General features: G+C 46.4%; 2 protein-coding genes across 2 annotated transcripts; both read left to right on the forward strand.

The window, feature by feature from the left end:
• Positions 1-81: 81 nt before the first annotated feature.
• Positions 82-6,532, forward strand: sec13 (SEC13 homolog, nuclear pore and COPII coat complex component). Its single transcript, XM_084062898.1, has 9 exons — positions 82-215; positions 394-438; positions 1,447-1,562; positions 2,148-2,299; positions 3,084-3,217; positions 3,912-4,045; positions 4,312-4,432; positions 5,279-5,425; positions 5,528-6,532. Exons 1-9 carry the CDS (start codon positions 213-215, stop codon positions 5,636-5,638), a joined length of 963 nt encoding a protein of 320 aa, XP_083919024.1. The 5' UTR covers positions 82-212; the 3' UTR covers positions 5,639-6,532.
• A 1,222-nt stretch (positions 6,533-7,754) lies between these two features.
• On the forward strand, positions 7,755-17,806 carry LOC311049341 (uncharacterized protein). The gene is made up of 3 exons (XM_084062896.1): positions 7,755-8,035; positions 16,253-16,428; positions 16,678-17,806. The coding sequence occupies exons 1-3, from the start codon at positions 7,825-7,827 to the stop codon at positions 17,464-17,466; spliced, it is 1,176 nt and encodes a 391-aa protein (XP_083919022.1). The 5' UTR covers positions 7,755-7,824; the 3' UTR covers positions 17,467-17,806.
• Positions 17,807-18,515: the final 709 nt, after the last annotated feature.

Below are 18,515 nucleotides of genomic sequence, written 5' to 3' on the forward strand. Positions count from 1 at the left end.
GCCCAGGGAGCATTTGTGTTGTTTGTGTCTTTTGGGCTTGTTTTCCTAGACCTGGTTGCGTATTACTCTCACAAAATATGGCAACACTGCTCCTGTCCTGTGGACTCATTGCCACGTCGGATAAACAGGCGGACTCGGGCTGTTTATATTTGTTTTAAACGGGCTCGTCTGAGGATTCATTCACTGAAAGTGTCTCCTAATCGAACACAATCATGGTAAGTGACACATTAGCTCACTTAATATTGGCTAAGGTTTGTTTTTTAGTTTGTTAGTAGCTGACGTTTACACATTATACAAGCTAACGAGCTCCATTAGCCGTTAGCTGTTTGAATCTACTTCGATGTAACGACTTAATCATAAAGATATTAAAATCATGTTTGTTGTGATTTGCAGGTCTCCGTCATCAACACAGTGGACACCTCCCATGAGGACATGATCGTGAGTTTCCTTCTTGTTCTTTTAGCTCACTAGAGCTAATGACATGTCTTTCAGACATGTACAATTTGGTGATAGTCAAGTCACCTTTATTTGACACATTTAAAAACAACAGAAGTTGACCCAAAGTGCTTTACATACAAAATAACATCATAAAAACCTAATAAAATACAACATAGTGAAAGCAATACCTCATTCAAATACAGCATTATTAAAAAAAAACTTAAAAAGCAATACAATGTAAGTAACACAAAGGTTAAAATACATTCAATGACCAAAGTATAGGCCATAAGTTAATTGCCCTCAGACTGAGCCGAAGGCAATGCAGAACAGGTTTTTTAGGGTGGACTGGATTTAAACCTTTCAATGGTGGAGCTGGACTTAATGTGCAGTAGAGGAGTCCAAATAAACAACCAGATGTTGTTTTTTACAGTGGTGTGCATTTGCAGAGAGGGGCCTAAAGCGCTTGTTAAGTTACACGTTTATCATAATAATTATTTATAGAATTGTGCCCTGCATGCATACTTTGAGGAAATGCATGTTATATGCCAAAACTATATCCAGGCTTTCATAGCAGTTCAGTGGTTTTCATGCAGTTGTCATTGCAGCCATAACATCTGAATCTGACGTGTCAAAGAATGTGAATGACATATATCTTGTCTTGTATGTTAGAGGTACTGTAAGTGTGTTAACTATTTCATATCAAGGACACCCAAATCTTAGTATTTTGCCACGAACCCCCAACTGAAAACATTTTGTGCCAGAAACCCCCCATACAAGATTTGTGTTGTTGAAATGTTTGGTAAAACCCCCAGGGTGCTTTTACTTTCCATAGTTGTGTCAATAAGTAGGTACTGTGTTGTTTCCATCTACTGGAATCATATTATCCAGTGTTTTTTTTTTTCTATAAATTAACAAAAACTAAAAAAGCTACTGGTCAATCACATGTACATAAGTCTATATATTCTTCTGATGGTTTCATGTGTCTGTGTGATGCTCTCTATGTTGCAGCACGATGCTCAGATGGACTACTATGGAACCAGACTGGCCACATGCTCTTCTGACCGCACAGTGAAGATCTTTGATGTCAGGAATGGAGGACAGATTCTGGTGGCAGACCTTCGAGGGTAAGACACGATCAGCTTGTTGTCCTTTTGCCCTTCTTCTTTGTCTATCAGTTATTCTAGCTGTCTCCCAGTGGTGTAAAGTAACTAAGTACATTAACTCAAGTACTTTACTTAAGTACAATTTTTAGTTTTTTTTTTACTTCTACTCCACTACATCTCAGAGTCAAATATTGTACATTTTCTCCACTACAATTCTTTGAAAACTTTAGTTACTAGTTTACTTTGTAGATTTAGATTTTTATTACAACAACATACATTACCCACTTAATGGGGATGCGTCGCAGCGCATTGTGAGCTTCATCTGCTATTTTCTGAAGATTTTTATACATTTGAAAACTTGTGAAATGGGACATTTTGCATAATGAGTACTTTGTACTTTTGGTACTTTAAGTATATTTTGATACCAATACTTTTGTACTTTTACTCAAGTAAATTTTGAATTCCGGACTTTTACTTGTAACAGAGTATTTCTACATTGCAGTATTGATACTTTTACTGAAGTAAAAAAGGTGAGTACTTTTTCCACCACTGCTGTCTCCTCACACACACACACTTAACCTTGATCAAATGTGTCTGTCCTTCCAGCCATGAAGGTCCAGTGTGGCAGGTGGCGTGGGCCCATCCCATGTACGGCAACGTCCTGGCATCCTGTTCTTATGACCGCAAAGTAATCGTCTGGAAAGAAGAGAACGGAACGTGGGACAAGATGTATGAATATACAGGACACGAGTCTTCAGGTTGGGAGCTCATCTCATCTTGCTCTCTTTTAGCGCAGAAACCATCAAACATTCAGAACAATAAGGAGAAGTGGTCAACATAGGGTTACCACAGGTTGTGGTGTGTTCAGGTTTGAAAGGTCTGGTGTGAATTGAGCTTCCTTTACAATGTAAATAATTGTGATGAAAAGACGATGCCTTTTTTTTCTCCAGATGCTAACAACAAAGCTATTTGTTTGATAGATGCCTTTATTGATCCCGCGGGGGAAATTCAGGGTCAAGAATTAGCACAGCAGTTAAACTTTTAAGTTACAGTACAGAGAATTAGACATACCGTAAGACACATTCATAGGAGGAGTATCATCACAATGTCGGCCCGTTTACTCTGCTTCTGCCTTCCTCTTCCGGTGGTGCTCATTTGTTTTAATTCCTAAAAACAACATCTCTACACGTTGTAATGGGAGTTGCCGATTCAGCTGCGGAGCTCTGAATCTGTCTTGAGAGATTATCACAATACAGACATTATCAATTACTAATTAAAAATATATACATGTATACATCTTATACAATCATCCCGCCTGATACAGAACGAGAAAAAGAGTAGGTATGCTTAAGCATACATATGGCATCAGCATAAACCACAGGTAACCTTACAGATGACAGAGTGGATGTGTTACTGTAGTTCTACTTAACAATTTCTATTTACAAGCCCACAATTCTGTTGTACACACCTCTACAGAATGTGAGTCAGCTGCTGCTGTCTGTGAATGTTAAACTTGTTTGTGACTTGTATCTGTGTCTCCAGTGAACTCGGTGTGTTGGGGTCCCTATGACTTTGGTCTGATCCTGGCCTGTGGGAGCTCCGATGGAGCCATTTCCCTGCTCACCTTCACCGGAGACCAGCAGTGGGACGTCAAAAAGATCAGCAACGCACACACGGTCTGTTTGACACACACACACACACACACATGGGAATGCATCATACAGACAATAAATCTGCACAGTTCACGTGTGATGGCCGTGCTGCTTGTGTTTTACTTTGATTGAATGCAGGTAGCCTCCTTTGCATTATACAATGCAACGTTTTCTGATGTGCTGCATTAAAACTTTGTATCAATGTATAAAACATTTTTAACAATACTGTATATTTTCACTTTGTGCAGTAGAAAGAACCCCCATCTAGGCCCAATCATTTAGGCACCATGACGCCTCCATAAACGCCTTCAAATACACAAACCAAGATATTAGAATTTCGAATACCAGAAGAAATAATGATCTTTATGGCACAAAGAACAAATTACCTTGAGCTGCCAAGTTGACGCATGTAAAGAGCTGTCGTTTATGTATGTACTTTACCACTTTATTTTACTGTTGTTATTATGAGGCAAGGAATCACTTAAATAATCTCACCAATGATGTCAGCACAAATGTTATAACAGAAGTCAATCCAAAAGCAAAATTTCTCAGTTCAAAGCCTGCCGATCAGTCATCGATAAATAACTTTAGACTGAATAAAAAAACATCTATAGTCTCTCAATCCTGTTCACTGGTATTGCTCATAATGCAGTATGCTCACCTGGTTGTATTGTTTTCCACTCTATTTTAAGGATGTATTTTGTTGTTTTTGTTCTAGATTGGTTGTAATGCAGTGAGTTGGGCTCCTGCAGTGGTCCCAGGCAGCCTGGTCGACCAGCCAACCGGACAGAAACCAAACTACGTCAAACGCTTTGTCTCTGGGGGCTGCGACAACCTGGTCAAACTCTGGAAGTAAGTCACTTGCTAACCACTCGTCTTTTTCTGTCAGATAATGTGATGTATTGCCGTGGTTCTCAACCTCTGGATCAGGGCCTACTTGAAAATCTCAAAAGGCGTCTGCGGCCCACCCATCTGACCACTTCACACAGCGTTGTGTCCCTTTGCGACGCGTTGTGAACAGCTATTTTCAACTACTTTTGCGACAAACACAAAAAAAAAGTACGACTTTCCTAGGCTTCTAGTGCCTTAGCTGACAGTGTCTCATCATTATTCCACAGAGAGGAAGACGGCCAATGGAAGGAGGACCAGAAGCTGGAGGCTCACAGTGATTGGGTTAGAGACGTCGGTTGGGCTCCCTCTATTGGTCTGCCCACCAGCACCATCGCCAGCTGCTCCCAGGTAACACTAGACAGGGGAGGCTCTGATTGGTTTAGTACCCACACAGGAAACCAAGAGAATGCATGAGGGAGACCGTTGACAGCGTAGCCGTAGATAATATATAAACATAGATACCTCATTGGCCGCTGCGGTTCATTGGAGCGATGTGTCATCACGGCCACCATACTTTGTGGGGAGAGCTGTGATTCCTAATGCATGTATGCCCCTGCCCCATGTATGTCTATTGAAGCATGTGTCACTCCACAATTATATGGATAATACGATGTGATGTGATATGATGTGATTAAATCAATAAAAATATTCATACCAAAAAATATATAAAGAGGAAAAGTTGTAGTCGCTGGTACTTCTATACAACTCAGGCACATAAGCTTGCTGTGGAGTTATGGCAAGCTTCCCCACATAATATGGGGGTGGTGTTGACGTGCGGCCCCACTGGCCAATGAGGTTTCTACCTCATTATGTACTGTTTAGTCATTGTTATTGATAATAATCCTATTAAAACAAGGCTATCATTGCAAGTTGAGTGGTAGATTGTGTACATGATATCTCTCTGGGACAAAGACAAGTGAACTTTCATAAATGCCCTCCAGCCTACAAATACAAAGTCCATGTCCACTATTTTGTACCATCGATCGGTGTGTCTGTGTACCTGAAAGCTTGGCAATATGTTGCACTGAGTAGTTCTACCAGTCAGGTCCAAACTGTATAGAACAGCTCTGTGTCATGTGCATTGTTGTGTCATTATTACACTTAGTTTTAAGTCAGGAAGTTTGGTCCATATGTATAGAGCATTTCTTCTGTCTCTTTGTAAAAGCTAATAAATCACTGTTCTATCCCTGACAGGACGGACGTGTGTTTATCTGGACGTGTGACGACCCAGCAGGGAACACCTGGACAGCCAAGCTGCTCCACAAGTTCAACGATGTGGTTTGGCACGTCAGCTGGTCTATCACTGGAAACATCCTGGCTGTCTCTGGAGGAGATAACAAGGTGCGCTAACCATGCACACACACTCAAATAGGCCTGTCACAATTGTTAGCTACATAATCGCCTGATCGCAATGATTTGAGCTTGTGCGTATGTGTTCTCTAGGTGACTCTATGGAAGGAGTCAATGGATGGCCAGTGGGCGTGTATCAGCGACGTGAGCAAGGGTCAAGGAGCTGTCACCTCCATCACAGACACACAGCAGATTGAACAGTGACCCTAACATACACATATATGTTTAGCAGAATGTGGGAAGTCAAAACTCTGACGACAAGAAAATGTTATCCACACTCCTTAAAACAGATCTGCATCCAAACTCCAAGTCCATTTTTTTTATAATAATTGAGTTCAAGTTCATGTCAAGCAGCCACTTTGTCCTAAGGAGGACCAGCGAAACTGGATTGTTTTGTCATTTCTGTGCCGTTTGTTCTGTCAGCACTGTTGTGACTTCCCACATTCCTGTTATTGACAGAAAGATTCACACACACACCCCTCCACTAACTGAGAACTCCAGTCTAAACAGCCCATCATCCTTTGTTCCTGCCCCTCTGCAACCGCTCCAGAAGTAAGACTGAGGCGGGCACCAGACAACCTTGCGCCTTTTCTTTGAGTCAGCGATTTGGGTGCCGGTTGAGTTTACCGTTCGAACGCCTCATGGTTCCATTTTCCGGACATGAACCGGTTTGACCCGGTGCCAGAAGCCAAATCGATGGTTTCTTTGGTAGCACAAACTCTGCTCATACAGGCTTGTTTCGCCCCAACACCCAACATGGCCTGAGCTGCTTCTGTGTCTGGACTTGAGGTGTCATCTCCTGAGGATCACAAACTGAGTGACATCTGCAGTAGCCAAATGGAATATCCTCCTAGGACCAAACTCCTCTTTTACAGATGGAAAAGGTTTTTTGTTTTTGTTTGTTTTTTGGAGCAAATAGCAAAATTGACAGGTGTTTGTAAATTGAACCTGCCATAATTGTTATTAAATTGACGTTCATGAAATGAATAAATCATCATGTTCACAAGGCAGCTCTGTATTGAACTTCCTTGTCAAATGCTGAACTGTTTTGTTTGTCCTGCATTTTATTGTTTCCAGATTAAATATTCTGTATATGTATATTCTGTTTATTGTTTCGTTTTTGATTAACTCATTTGAATGAGACCATATAGTGTTTTCTAGTTTCTGCAGCAGCAGTCTTGACAAATGGATGTGTTTCGTCTCCTCAGACCTTCATCAGCGTTGTGTCCGCTATCATTCATGCTCATAAAAGTTGTCAACTCAAATGGTACAATACAGCAGTCGCACAAATAATACAGTCTCTCAGAAGTGATCTCTGTAGTATCTATTATTGTAGGGTGAAAACTGGCTCCAGATGTGGGCAGATTACAGTATTTCAGAGAACATGATGGTGGGTAATGAGTCTACTCCATCTTGTCAGGTGAAAGATACATTTTAATTTGTGGTTTATAAAAGATTAACCAATTGTTCATAGATGTAATACATAATTTATAGCTGTATTAATTTATCAGATAATATAAGCTTGGACCTTTTCCACCATCTATTACACTCGGCTATGAATGTTGTCTTGTCATAGTATTTTATTTTGCACAGTGGCACTGGTTGTCAAACTTTCATGTCAAGTTACTATTTTTGGCTGTAGACCCCCATCTGAAAATATGTGTCAGGAACCCCCATACAAGATGTGTTGTTAAAATGTTTAAAAAATATTCCTCACTTTTTTGAAAATAACAAATCTACAAGCTTGAGTTCAAATGGCCAAAGGTTATAGGGTTAAAGTGGTTTAACACTACAGATATCGGATTTTGAATAAAATTCGCTGGGGGACCATCTACAATCCCATCACGGACCCCACTTTGAGAACCACTGATTTAAGCCGCGACACATCAGAGAGCTCTGATTGGCTGTTCAGTCTGAGAAGAGAAACGGACAGAAAAGTAAAGAGGGCACGGACGCGCATACACTAGTGTTGCCATGTCCGCTTATAAGCGACTTGGGCTTGTTTTTCTGTCGCTTCGCTTGTAAATATTGGTGGTTGCGGTTATTTGGGCTTGTTAACTAGCTAGTGATTCTCAAGCAGTCAAGGACCCCCCCCCCCCAAATTAATTAATGTAGACCCAGCCTTGTGAAAATATTTTGTGCCAGAGAAACCCCCATATGAGATTTTGTGGATTTGAAAATATTCCTAATCTTTTTTCCAAGATCTTTCTTGTAGATTGGATTTTCAAAGAGCGCTCATGTGCCTTCTTTTGAGCTTGTTTTCATAGAGTTCGTTGCTTATTTCTCTCACAAAACCTGGCAACACCGCCAACGACAGAAACTTAAAGAGGAACACACACACACAGTCGCTCCGTGAGCATTGAGTTATGTAAGAAGAGGACGCAGAAGCAATGTTTACAAGGGTCCATCATAGAGTTGGCGTCCATGCACCCAAGCGTTACTACAAGGAGATGTCTGTGTGGGATGAAGGCAGCGAGGAGCTGCTGATCAGCCTGATCAGAGACAGGCCCGCGCTGTATGACGTCACACAGAGACTGTACTCCAACAGAGCCGTAAAGGCAGTGCTCTGGCAAGAGATAGGAACACAGCTGGTCATATCCCGTAAGTATTAAAGTGTTTGTTTTGTTATTGTTAGCTTAGCCTAGCTAGCAAGCATTATTGTAATGGAATAACAGGGAGACCTAAACAAAGAACTGTAAGTTTGTTTTGTATTATTACTGGATAGTAGCTGTTTTTAGGCTTTTAGCAGTGCTGTAAGACTATAGCATATTATTACCCTTATTACGCAGGGGGTCTACAACGTTTTTTCAGGCCAACGACCCGTTGAACCCTTAGCCCGGTGGTTCTCAACCTGTGGGTCGGGACCCCAGGGGGTCCCCACATGATTTTATTTTTGGGGGGAGGGGGGATGCCCAGATGACAGTGAAGTGACAATTTAAGAACTTTTAAGACATTTTTAATACCTCAAAAAAGACCATTACTGTATCAAATGTAATCACAAAATATACTATAAAACTGGTCAAACATTGGCCAAATTGTCAAATAATATAAGAAAGGGTCAAAAACGTGAAGTCGGCAGATCAGATCGGCTATTTTCACAATATTTATCTGTGGAACCGAGTCAAATTACATGTAATGCCTCAACTCCTCTACATTCCAAGTGCTTGTCTGGGTGGGGGTCCCCATGTTCATATGATTATTTTTGGGGGTCACGGTCACGGCCTGAAAAGGTTGAGAACTGAGGGTTACGTAGGTAACCTGGCTCTTTTAGTTTAGGAGTGAGACACTCCCTATGGGAAACAGCGCCATCTGGCGATGCAACAGAGCTACACAATACGCTCCCGGGGCCCATTTATTGGGCTAGAGGGTATGTCACGCGACCGGCCATCCCCTCCCCTCAGCGGGAGGGCATAAGAGGCCCCGGTCGTGACGTCAACTTCCTCTTCCACACAGGTCCTCTGTTCGCAGTGGCGAAACAAAGGGGTGTTTGGGGAGTGTCTCACTCCTAAACTAAAAGAACCAGGTTACCTACGTAACCCTCAGTTCTTTGTCGTTTTGCCGTGAGACACTCCCTATGGGATCTATAAACCCCCCGGAAGCGTTAAAAACATTGTATCCCCAGAAAAACCGCACGTCCCCAACTGGCTCAGGGACCCGCACACGGCGGGCCCCTGCCTCAGGGACGCCCAGGCCCACCGGGCCTGGACACGGCACAAGGGATGAGATAAAAGAAACCCTGACAGACCGAAGTCTTCCCCATTCAGCTAATAGAAGACAAGGCACGTCACCTACTAACTTCCTAAAAAGGGAACAGGGCCCCCCTGCTCCCGAGGACCAACAGATTGTTAGCCCCACGGGATCACATCAGGGGGAGAAAGGCACCTCAAGTAGATGAGGCTGCCACGCCAAGGACTGCGTGCGCCACCGAGGAAGCCGCCATGTCCAGGCTGTAGAAAGCTGCAAAAGTCGAAGGAGACGACCAGTTAGCAGCCGTGCAAAACTCCTGGACCGAAGCCTCTCTAGAGCGGGCCCAGGACGCAGCCAATCCCCTAGTCGAGTGCGCCCTCAGTCCAACAGGTACTGGGGCCCCACTACTAGTATAGGCGAGCCGTACGGCCTCACCTATCCACCTGGAAAGCGTCGGCTTGGCCATCGCCTTCCGCTGGTCACCCCGGCCGTAGGAGACAAACAATCGTGTTTGCGACCTACCAGGCGCCGTCACCTGACAGTAGAGCCTCAAAGCCCTCACTGGACAGAGACAATGTGACCGCTCATCCTCCGCCGAAGCGAAAGGAGGTGGATGAAACGCAACCAATCCGACCGGAGCCGGTGCAACCACCCCGGTCTTGGTAACGAACGCCAAGCTTGGTGTCAGCAGAACCCGTCTGCTATCCCCAAAGCACCTCAAGCACTCCGAACTCACCGAGAGTGCACGCAGGTCACTGACCCTCTTGGCCGTAGCCAGGGCCACCAAAAAAAACGTTTTCAGACTCAACACCTTGAGCCTCACAGTCTCGAGGGGTTCAAAAGAGGGGGGAAGGCAGAGTGCATTCAGCACCACCGCCAGATCCCAGGCCGGAAACAGAGGCCTGTTACCCGGCCTGGTCCGTCTGGCCCCGCCCAAGAACCGCCGTACCAGGTGACGATCGCCAACCGTCCCGCCTTCGAAACCTTCGTGGCAGACGGAGATGGCATCCAAGTACATCTTGACCGTCGAGAAGGTCAAGCCCTGATTCAACCTGCTCTGCAGGAAAATCAGAATGCTACGAACTGGTGCCCGAAAAGCCACCACCGCCGGTGACTGTTCCTGGCACCATGACACAAAAATATTCCATTTTATGTCATAAGCAGCCTGAGTGGATCGGGCCCTAGCCCCCTGAATAGTAGCTATCACATCAGGGGGCAGGCCACAAGCATCTAGATTGGCCCTCTCACGGGCCAGACCCACAGGTCTAGGTCCCGGGGGCTGGGGTGGTTGATCTCGGTCCCCACCTGCGTCAGCAGGTCCGTTATCGGAGGGAGGGACCAGGGCTCGGCGTAGAGCAGAGGAGTTATCTCCGACCTCCACACGCCCCAACCCGGAGCAACCAGCAGTACGGTCAGGCCCTGGAGCCTGACTCTCTCCAACGTTGGGCGGATCAGCTCCAGCGGCGGGAATGCATATAGCAGTTCCCTCGGCCACCTGTGAGCCATTGCGTCCAGCCCCAACGAAAAGTCCGCTGCCTTCACCGAGAAAAAGCGAGAGCACTTCGCGTTCTCTGTTGAGGCAAACAAATCGACCTGTGGTCGGTCGAACCTGGTCCAAATCAGGTTTGCTATTCTCGGTTAAGTGACCAATCCGAGTACCAAGGTCTTCCCCCGGACAGCAGATCCGCTCCGCCGTTCTGGGGACCTGGGACGTGGACCGCACAGCCTGACAGTAGGCGCGGGTCGCACCACACCGCCAGCTTACGGGCCAGGCCGTCCAACACACAGGAGCCTAAGCCTCCCTGCCTGTTGACGGAGCTCACGGTTGTAGTGTTGCCCGTCCCGACCAGGACAAGACAACCGCTGACGCGCACCTCAAAGTGAATCCATGCAAGTGGAGACACCAGACCTTGTCGAGGGTCCACAGTAGGCGGGATCCTGAGAGCCCGCATCCACCTCTGAAAGGTCCCAAAATAGCCTACTTAGGCAGGTCAGGTGTATGGCCGAAGTCATGAGACCCGCCACCTGCACTCACAGCCTGTAAGTGACTGTCTTTCCTACACGGAAAGGCCTCACACAGGACAGGAAGCCGTCTATCCACTCCTGAGACAGACGCGCTGCGAGCGTGGTCGAGTCCAGTGAGAACCCCATAAGGGAGGTCTGCTGGGACGGAACCAAGACGCTCTTTCTAGAAACCGACAGTGAAAAACCGACAGTAATCGCCCCTCAGGGCTACGTTGGTCCACCTGTCCCCCTGACCGAACGTGCGCAGGAGCGCCACGGTCATCAGCATACGAAAACTGAATTTCGTAAGAGACTTGATGAGACCCCTTCATCCAGAGAGGGTCACATAGCCTCCCCCCTCCTTCTTTGGCCAGAAAACACACGAAAACCAGTTGCACCAAAAACTGGAGAAAACCGGGGTTACTTAAGTAACCTCTAGGTTCCAATTCGTAGACGGTTTTCTGAAGACGCCCTTGCTCAGTAGAGAGAGACCCTCTCTCTCAGAGACATGGCTGCATTCCCTCTCCGCATGGGAGGAACATCTTGTGTCTGACATAGGAGGCATGTAAAGGTACGTGGAAAACCACGTTGTTGTCCAGGGGAGCTGACCGGTACAACCACAGTGTGTTACTGCTGTACTGAGCCTGACCAGTACAAAAACCAGTGTAACACTGACGTACCTGCTGCATTAAGCAACACAGTGTTGTCGAGCGAGGCTAGGTAGCCGATAGGTGAAAACAACAGTAGCCTGACTGGGGGCAAAAAGCAAGAAGAGGCTGGAGCCCCCTGTCAGTAGCCAACCGTCGAAGTACGTCGACAAGTGTATTCCCTGTCTCCTCAGGGGGCCATAGCCGCCTGGGTGCACTCTTGATTGATTGATTGAAATTTTTATTAGGCAAAAGAATGTAAAACAACACAGTTACATTTATAATGCTTTTGTCTAAAAGGACCGGCCAAAAAAGTCCTTGCGGGCTTGTTTCCATTGGGGTCCTTGAATTAATTTCATAGACATCACGAAAACACGGGGGCTCAGGGACATCCCGAACGGGAGAACCGTGTACTCGTACACTCGCCCCTCGAACCCGAAGCACAGAAATTTTCTGTGTGGTGGGTAGATGGGAATGTGAAAATACGCATCCTTCAAGTCTATACTGGTCCACCAGTCGCCCTGACGCACCGTGCGTAAAAGCGTCTCGTTCGTCAGCATGCGAAACTTGAATTTCGTTAGAAATCTGTTTAGACCTCTCAGGTCCAATATGGGACGTACACCCCCCCCTTTTTCTTGACCAGAAAATATCTTGAGTAAAAACCCAGGCGTTTCTGATCTGGGGACAACTCTCTTATGGCGCCTTTGTTTAGGAGAGAGAGAACCTCCTCTCTTAACGTGATCGCCGCAGCGCCTGTCGCGCTGGAGAAAATCACTTTGTCTGACATCGGGGGTTTCATGCAAAACTGTAGTTTGTAACCCTTCTGTATGGTGCATAGCACCCAAAGAGACGGGTCGCAAGCTTTCCATTGCGCTAGACAGCGAGCTAGGGGTTGGAGCGAGTTAAAACAGCTGCTCGTTCCACCCGCTGTCTGTCCGTTGTCATGGCGACTAGTGACGAGCTCGCAAGCTCTGGCGTAGCCGAGCGTGTGACGCTCGCTAGAGGCAGTACGGGTGTTACCTGACTGACAGAAGGATTCGGGAAAGTCACGTGATCCCGCACGCGGTGCCTCCCCAATGTTGAGATCCGGTCGGAGAAGCCCCTCGTCCGTCTCCGGTCGGAAACGGAAGTAGTTGGATACGGGGAGGTCACGTGGGTACCTCCCCGGCGTCAACATCCGGTGGGGGACGCTCGACGTCCGTGTCCGGTCAGAAACGGAAGTGGTTAGCATGCCTACCTTCCGTTCGGCCATCTTAGGATCGGCTGGTGAAACTAGCGTGGCCTGTCCCGAGGAGCAGGGGCGTCCTCTCGTGGACAGAGGTGGTACTGGTTTCAGAGCTGATCTTCTTAGAGGATTGAATGCACTCAATATGTTTCTCCCACATGTATTTGGAAAAACGAGAAACGGCTTTACCAAATACTGTGGGCTCATGGGGGGGGCGCCATGTGGGTGGTCCCCGTTGTCTCTGGTACATATGTGGATTCAATATGCTCGTCACACACGTATCCGAAAAACCTAGAAAGGGTTTTTTCGGATACTGTGGGCTCATTGTGGGACCGTCGAGAAAGGGGGGCCGGCAAGAGACCGGTCCTCTTTCTCTCTGGTGTACAGGTATTAAAGCAGTCAGATTGCTTGTCCCACACGTATCTGGAAAACCGAGGAGGGGTTTTTCGGATACTGTGGGCCCAAAGGCAGACCATCAGAGAACGGGGGGCCGGCAAGAGACCGGTCCTCGTTCTCCCTGGCACACAGGCGGAGTTTGGAAAAAGACAAGGTACTTTTCAACGCATGTAAAGCCACAATCACAGGGTATTTCTTCACAGACCTCTACAGAAAGTGCGACATGCTCCTCTGTTTGGCTGTGGAGGGGTCCATGACTCTGTCCTCGAGAAATACAAGGGGTCCCTGTCTCCCCATCTGCACTGGAGTTATTCAATTCAGTGTAGCAAACACATTGGCATAAAGGCGAACATTATAAAAAATAATGGAGAAACGCATTATACCTAGTATCCCTTCAGTGTTTGGGGAGCCGAAAAACCGGCTCCGTCCAATCACTATGGGCTTAAGTCAGATAGTGTCTGATCATGCAGGGTGTGGTGAAATGACAACCATAATGGCACAAAGACAGGCAATATAAACAATATATTGACGGTGAAAAGCATTATATCGTATCCCAACCGTATTCCAACCGGATTCGAAAAATGCTAAATGTGACCAGTGTGACAGACATATTAGCACAATGAAAGGCATTATGTACCACAATATACTGACGCTGAATGCATAATATGTTGTATCCAATAGTGTTAGGAGGACGAGCACTGAGGCCTCTCCTAGCATTGTGGACTGAAGTCGACATGGTTTGAATAATGCAAGGTTTGGTTCTTTGTAACAATTTTTATTGGCACAAAAAACAGGCATTTATACATTGTACTGACCTCACAGAATGTGCAAAAATCTACCCTGCTTCTGCTCTGTAGACACTGGGAGGAACAGGGTGGTCAGCGTCGCGTACTCCGCTCACGAAGGGGGTCGGGCTAGTTTACCGCGGGCCACCGCTTGTGGCAGCTGGAGTTGGGGTAGGGAGGCGGGAGTGTCGCGGTGGTGCTGGGCGAGCACCGCTAGCACCTTCGGCGTTCCCCGTACAGGCCCTGGCCTGGTCGTAGCGAGCCATCGCGTGGTGAAAGAAAACAGCTGTGGCTGTAGCCAAAAACAGCTAAGCTGGTCAAGGTTAAGCTAACCGCTCCATTAGGAGAGTTAGCGCCGCGGATGTAGTCTAACGGCCAAGCTAGTAGCAGCTAGCGGCTAGGCTAAGAAGCAGCTAACGGCTAACGCCTGCTCACCAAAGGTTAGGCTAACAGCCCTATTCGGGGAGTTTAGCTCAGCGGGAAAGGGGGGTTAGCGCCGTGGATGTGGGAGGGTTTCGGGGGAACCGAGCGAGAGCCGTCGGTGTCCCCTTAACTACCGGCACAGGCCGTAGCCAGGCCGTATCTGTGACAAAGCAGCCTCACAGAGACCCGGGCGAATGCTTCGCAGACAGACTCGGGGACGGAGAGCGCGTAGAAGGCGTGCGCGGCACCGGGACAACACAATTCGAGTGTCGTGGAAAAGAGCGACAAAAGGCTAGGCTAACAGTTCTATTCGGGGAGTTAGCTCAGCGGATAGGGGGTTAGCGCTGTGGAAGTAGCCAAACAGCTAAGCTAGTAAGCTAGCGGCTAGGCTAAGGACAGCTAAAAGCTAACGTCGGCTCACAAAAAGCCAGGCTAACAGCTCTAATCGGGGAGTTAGCTCAGCGGGAAAGGGGGTTAGCGCTGTGGAGGTAGCCGAACAGCTAAGCTAGTAAAGCTAGCGGCTAGGCTAAGAAGCAGCTAAGGGCTAACACCGGCTCACCACGAGGTAGAATAAAGTTAGTTTTCTGGAGTTTAGTCGAGCGAGAAAACCCGTGGGTAACTTAACCTAGTCTCCGCTTTGGGCTAAAGCTGGTTTCTCGCTTTGGGTCCTGAAGAGTGGAGTAATCATCGAATAAATGTAGATTTCAGTTTTTAACAAGCGTGTAGCCATGTTATCATCTGCGAACAGAGGAACTGAAGAGGAAGTTGACGTCACGACCGGGGCCTCTTATGCCCTCCCGCTGAGGGGAGGGGATGGCCGGTCGCGTGACATACCCTCTAGCCCAATAAATGGGCCCCGGGAGCGTATTGTGTAGCTCTGTTGCATCGCCAGATGGCGCTGTTTCCCATAGGGAGTGTCTCACGACAAAACGACAAAGAACCACTGGGAGAGATGAAGGAGGGGCCACATAATGTAATAAAACTGTTGCATAATTATATTATATTAAACTTGATAAGAGGCTTTCAACGCTAGCTCACCATATTCAGCTGATGAATGTCTGTTCACTGCTGAGAGATTTGGGATTAGTTTGGAAGTATTCCACAGGTTTTTCTTTACAGTGCCTATGGGTTGTCTGTCTACAAGCCATGCTGCAGATTTAATGGCTTCATACATTTGTTTGACAGCACTATCATCAGTGTTGTGAAACTTAAATGTTTTAGTATGTTTACCCACCACATTTACTGATAATGTGTTGGATTAATGTTAATGTGTATTTTCAGCCATTTACGGTTTTCTTTTTTTATCGGGGTGGGTCCTTCCTATCACACAAATATTTGGTGGCCCCCCATGTAGTAACATTGAGGACCCCCTAAGGTTGAGTTTCCCTGACATAGGGAGATACTGTAACTGTGACTAAATGTAACAAGGGGAGATTTAGATTACATCCGACATACCCTGACATACTTCAGATTTTGGTCGCTTTATGGTCATGGGTTATAGGCAATTATTTACGTTTAAATAATGTATTTTGGGCTATGAATTGAAGGAATGAGTTTGAGCACTCTGAATCATCTGATCACCATAACTATTTGCTTTTGGCACAACTTTATGTTATAACTTTATGTTATAACCTTATGTTATGACTTTTAGAGAAAGAAATAAAGAGGAGGTGGGAATCTCTGCGAACCCAATACGGCCGCTACAAGAAACTACTTGCACCGCCAGGCAGTTGTGGAGCAATTAGGACTGGAAGGCAGCAATGGATCCTGAGCAGGCTACAGTTCTTAGAGCCCCACACATTCACAAAATGGAACCAGGCCCCCAGGGTAAGTGAACTAATGTATTTTATTCATTGAGTAGAAAGAGCTTTTTACTAGTTTCTTTCCATTTACCAAAACCCTGTGATCTAAGGACCTGTGTTTTATTGTCTTAAAACATAAATATGTTTTGAAGTGGGGGGTGTCATTAGGTTATAGCTACTGGGTGTAAATTGTTGTAGCCTACCGTCTCTTACTTTAGTTTTAGGATCTAAAAAGTGACCACTGATTGACTTGTTTGATTTGTTTGTTTTTTAGGAAACATCTGCTGATGGTGATTGGCCCCCTGATAGCATCATCTATTTCAGCGATGATGTGCTTACACACGGCGATGAGCCTAACATTTCTGGAGCTGAGCCAAGACCCAGTACCCCTGAAGAAAAGCCCATCATCTCTGGAGCAGTGACAAGGCCCAGCACCCCTGAACACATGCCCAGCACCCCTGAACAGACGCCCAGCATTTCTGGAGCAGAGTCAAGGCCCAGCACCCCTGAACAGAAGCCCAGCATTTCTGAATTAGAGTCAAGGTCCAGCACCCCCGACGTGAAGCCCAACATTTCTGGATTAGAATCAAGGTCCAGCACTCCTGAAGAAAAGCCCATCATCTCTGGAACAGAGCCATGGTCCAGCAACCCCAAAGAAAAGCCGTTCGTCTCTGGAGCAGAGCCCAGGTCCAGCGCCCCTGTAGAGGAGCCCAGCGTCTCTCTAGCAGAGCCCAGTGAAAGGCCTGTCAGAGGGGAACCCCGGCCGAGCACCTCCAGAGAGCCACGCAGTACCAGGCACTGGCCAAAGAGACGCAGGAAGATGCTGGAGGAAAAAGAGCCCTGTGATGATGCAGGGACAGACCTGTTGGGCATCATCGGCAAAACTCTGGAGAGGTTAGCCTCTCAGCAAGAGCTGGATGATGACGACATCTCCAGCTACTGTAGGTCACTGGAGACCAGAATGCGGAAGCTGCCCCAAGCACTACTTCCGCACTTCCAGCACGAGGTGGAAAACTGCCTCTTCCGATATTTGACGTGGCCAGTTACTCAGGCTCATAAATGACAAGATTGTGAGTGTAAAGTCAATGGACATTTCAGGGGTCGTCGTCATCTACTTCAATACAAACTTTGAGAAAAACTGTCATTTGGTTAGGGCAGAGGTGATGAAAAAGGACTGGGACAGAACAACCAATTCCCAACATGGAAAGTTTGTTGCCAACTATGACTTACTGCTGTTAGTGACAGTAGAAAAGACTACGATGACACCGGTCTTGGTTCAACTAATGCACTAGTTAGGCGGACCGTAAAGACTGTGATCTTTGAGTTTTGGAAGCGCTTACATTACAATTTAAAATGTAGAAAAAGCATAAAAGATTATAATAAAATAACACTATGAAAAATAATTAATTTCTGTTCAGTTTTCTGGAGGTCATTATTTTAGTCAGTACTGCTACTGTATGGGGCCAAGGCATGGATGTTCACACTCACAGCACAGCAGGAAAGGCATCTGCTTAAGAATGTTACGGATGGCACTAGGTATCACATAGGTGATAGGCTGGCTGGATACTATGTCAAGCACCCAGCCCAGGACTGGTGCCCACTAAGTATCCACACTGGTTCTTTATACTTCCACTCATACCAAGCTCATGAGAGCCAGGTGTCAATCAGCTGTAGTCAACCTACCAGGTTCTGAGAGGGGGTCGGACTAAAAAAGTAGTATGAGTGTTTGAGTGAGAGAAACGGGTGAAAACCCGCCTGGGGCACATTTTACTTTTTGATCGTTTTGATTGACATGCCATTGGAGTAAAGTGGCATTTTCTCAAACTTGATCCTTGATCCATCAAAGATAAGAGGAGTTGGGAGAGAGAGGAAGTATTTGAAATACGTATTTCACATACTTTTTTGTGTTTTGAAATTTGTATTTGTCTTTTAAATACATAAAATACAATGGGGCCTATTTTGCGCATCTTAAATACCAGGTCTTATGACTGCAGTCAAGGAGTGGTGGAGACAGAGCTTCGCTTCTTGACCACATGTAAATACTATAAGAGTGAGCACAGGTCAGGTTCGCAAATTTTGGATGGCAGTCATAGCCAATTGGAATGGGATATG

Source organism: Gymnoscopelus microlampas (genome assembly GCF_963454915.1).
Source record: "Gymnoscopelus microlampas genome assembly, chromosome: 7".
Lineage (NCBI taxonomy): Eukaryota > Metazoa > Chordata > Actinopteri > Myctophiformes > Myctophidae > Gymnoscopelus > Gymnoscopelus microlampas.